This window comes from Pleuronectes platessa, chromosome 7 (assembly GCF_947347685.1).
Source record: "Pleuronectes platessa chromosome 7, fPlePla1.1, whole genome shotgun sequence".
NCBI lineage: Eukaryota > Metazoa > Chordata > Actinopteri > Pleuronectiformes > Pleuronectidae > Pleuronectes > Pleuronectes platessa.
In genome coordinates, this window is record NC_070632.1 from 794,870 (window position 1) to 797,925 (window position 3,056).

The 3,056-nt window shown below is 53.4% G+C and overlaps 1 protein-coding gene across 1 annotated transcript; it reads right to left on the minus strand.

The window, feature by feature from the left end:
• Nucleotides 1-1,098: 1,098 nt before the first annotated feature.
• Nucleotides 1,099-2,757, minus strand: rxfp3.3b (relaxin family peptide receptor 3.3b). The gene has a single exon (XM_053427221.1). It carries the CDS (start codon nt 2,755-2,757, stop codon nt 1,594-1,596), a length of 1,164 nt encoding a protein of 387 aa, XP_053283196.1. The 3' UTR covers nt 1,099-1,593.
• Nucleotides 2,758-3,056: the final 299 nt, after the last annotated feature.

The following is a 3,056-nucleotide window of genomic DNA, read 5'->3' on the forward strand; positions in this document are numbered from 1 at the left end:
CTGCCCTGGATCATGTGAAGAAGCTGCTCTGGATCATGTGAAGAAGCTTCTCTGGACCATGTGAAGAAGCTGCTCTGGATCATGTGAAGAAGCTACTCTGGATCATGTGAAGAAGCTGCTCTGGATCATGTGAAGAAGCTGCTCTGGATCACGTGAAGAAGCTGCTCTGGATCGGAGTTCATGTTCTGATCCGGCCCCTTCGACCCTCTGAGCTCATCAGAATCATAAAGACGTAGAAAAACCTCCTCCGACGCTCAACCCCCCCCCCCCCTTTTTTTTGGTAACTGGATGAAATTTGGAAATGAATAAAACTCATCATCACTACACAAATGTTGTTGTTATGTCTCTGCTCTAAAATGTTTCTCTACTCAAAGTCTTTAAGTCTGAAAATCAACAGCAGGAGTTTTTACTTTCATGATAAAAACTTTGGGCTGTAAGTCAGATCAAGTTTTTCATTAATGGAAAGGCTGTTCCGTTTAATTACTTCAAATGAATTATAAATTAATATGTAAAGTACATGATTATTTAGAATTGATGTTTAACTGCATTTTGACCAATAACTGACATAATTCTAAATCATGTTCCTGCTTCATGTGGACAATGAGAGCAAGTTCTCGAAGGAGGCCTCGTGTTCTTCAGGTTTTATTTCAGGGAAGTGTTTTGGTAACATTCTCTTCAACACTAATTATCATGACAAGTTATGAGAGATGAAATAATGTCGGGAAATGTCCGAAAAGACGTCAGAACACTGGTATTGCTAATTGGTTGAATGGTGTTGCTAATTGGTTGACTGGTGTTGCTAATTGGTTGACTGGTGTTGCTGATTGGTTGACAGTGGCGTCTGATTTGAAACCATTGGATGAGTTTCTCTTTAGATGCTGCTGGAATGATTTGAACGAAGCAGAAGAAGGTGCAGCAGAGTGGAGGAGAAACTTTTCATTTTAAACTGAACTTCTCAAACGAGATGGAACCTTTAAAGAGTCTAAACCGACTTGGAGACGTTTACTTCTCCGCTTCTCCTCCATCTCTTCATCAGTGAGAGATGAACCCTCAGGAGACGGAACCTGTCACTCCACAGCACGCACACTGGAATCCACGTCGACACAAATTAAACATTTTATTCAACAAACATTGACATTAAGGTCGCATCGGCAGGTATTTTTTTTACATTCAGTTACTCAAGCTTGTACATTTTACACATCAACCACAACGAACGTCAATAACTCCACAGAAAGATGTTTGAAGCAGCAGCCGGATCCTCCTGGGGCGGACTGGGGCTCCTCTGCTCTTAAACCAGGAAATACATCAGCAGCAAGAAAATACTTTATTTCCCCCATAACCCAAAATCTGCTCCAGCATCGGTGTCACGTCACAGCGCAGTCAGACGCGGGGGCAGCGCAACGCAGCTGCTGGAGGATTTTACGCAACTGCGCCTTTTACGCACAGTCGTGGATAATCCCCGTTATTGTTTCACACCTTTAAATTGTGATAAAAAACATATTAAAATCCAGGACAGTCGCAGAGTGAAAGGTTTGAGTCCCTGTTCGTCGTCAGTGGCTCAGAAAGTGAAACCAGTTCCCTCTGAAGCTCTGTTCACCGCTGCAGCGCGTCCGTGTCGCACTGGTCCGTTACCACCGACAGTCGGCAGTTGTCCGTCTCCACGTTGTTCAGCGGGATGACGATCTGCGTGTCGTCCGGCTCCGCTCTCACGGTCCCGGAGAACGGTCGCATGTGACACGTGTTGGTCCCGGTGGGCGACGAAATCCTCCAGAACAGATCCTTCATCTTCTTCCTGAACTCCCGGCGCATCAGGCAGTACAGCACCGGGTTCAGGCAGCTGTTGGTGTGCGCCAGGCACACGGTCACCGGGTGCACGTACGTGTGCACCATGTAGTACGTCCGGTCCCAGTTGACCAGGTTGAACTTGACCAGCACGCCCCACAGGGTGATGGCGTGGTTGGGCATCCAGCAGATGAAGAAGGAGAGGACGACGATGGTGACGGAGCGCGTGACCCGGGACCTGCGCTTCACCTGGTTGTTGTTCATGCTGCGCAGGCGGACGAAGCGCAGCAGCAGCAGGTAGCACACGGTGACGATGAGCATGGGGAACACGAAGGCCACCAGGATCTTCTGCAGGTGGTACAGCGCCAGCCACGCCTGGCCGTCCGGGAAGCCCAGGAGGCACAGCCGCTCTCCGGCCACGCTCTTCACCGTGGAGAAGATCGCTGTGGGCAAAGAGGCCACGCTGGCGGAGACCCAGAGCCCGAAGATCACCCAGCGCACCGGGCACACCCGCCGACGGGTCCGGTCCTTCAGCGCCGAGGCCACCGACCAGTAGCGGGTGACGCTCATGGCGGTGAGGAAGAACACGCTGGCGTACATGTTCATCACGGTCACGGACAGGATGATCTTGCACATGGCGTTTCCAAAGGGCCAGCTGAAGTCCAGGGCCGTGTCCACAGCCCAGAAGGGCAGAGTGAGCACGAACTGGAAGTCCGTCACCGCCAGGTTGAGGATGAACAGGTTGATGCTGGAGCGCTTCTTCCGGCCCCGGCGCACCTTCATCAGGAAGAGCACCAGCAGGTTCCCGACCAGCCCGGCCGCGCACACCACCGAGTACACGATGGAGATGAGGATGCGCAGGGTCGGGGACCCGTCCGCCGGCAGGTCGATGTCATCCAGGCTGCTGAAGCGGTCCTGTCCCGCGGCGGAGCGGTTCCAAGAGGACGTGGAGTTGTGGTTCAGCAGCTCCGCCATCGTGTCCGCTGAACGAGCCGCGTCCCGCAGGGCGCATCACCTGCTCCCGCAGAGAAGAGGCTTCCAGCGCGGGCTCACGCCCCCCCCCACTGGGTCCGTCTCTCTGCTCGCACCGGGCGCGCGGGTCCAACCGGAGCTGCGCGCTGCTGCGGGTCACTGCTGAGCCCGGCGCGCGCATGGCTCACTTTATACTCTGCTGGTGCTCGAGGAGGCGCGTGCCCGACAGAGGAGGAGGCAGCAGGGCCACACAAAGAGATTCAGGGGCCCCAGAAAGTCCCCCCCCCCCCCCCCCCCCAGCC

Coding starts and splice junctions, on each gene's coding strand:
- rxfp3.3b (XM_053427221.1), bottom strand. CDS start 2,757: ATGGCGGAGCTGCTGAACCACAACTCCACGTCCTCTTGGAACCGCTCC.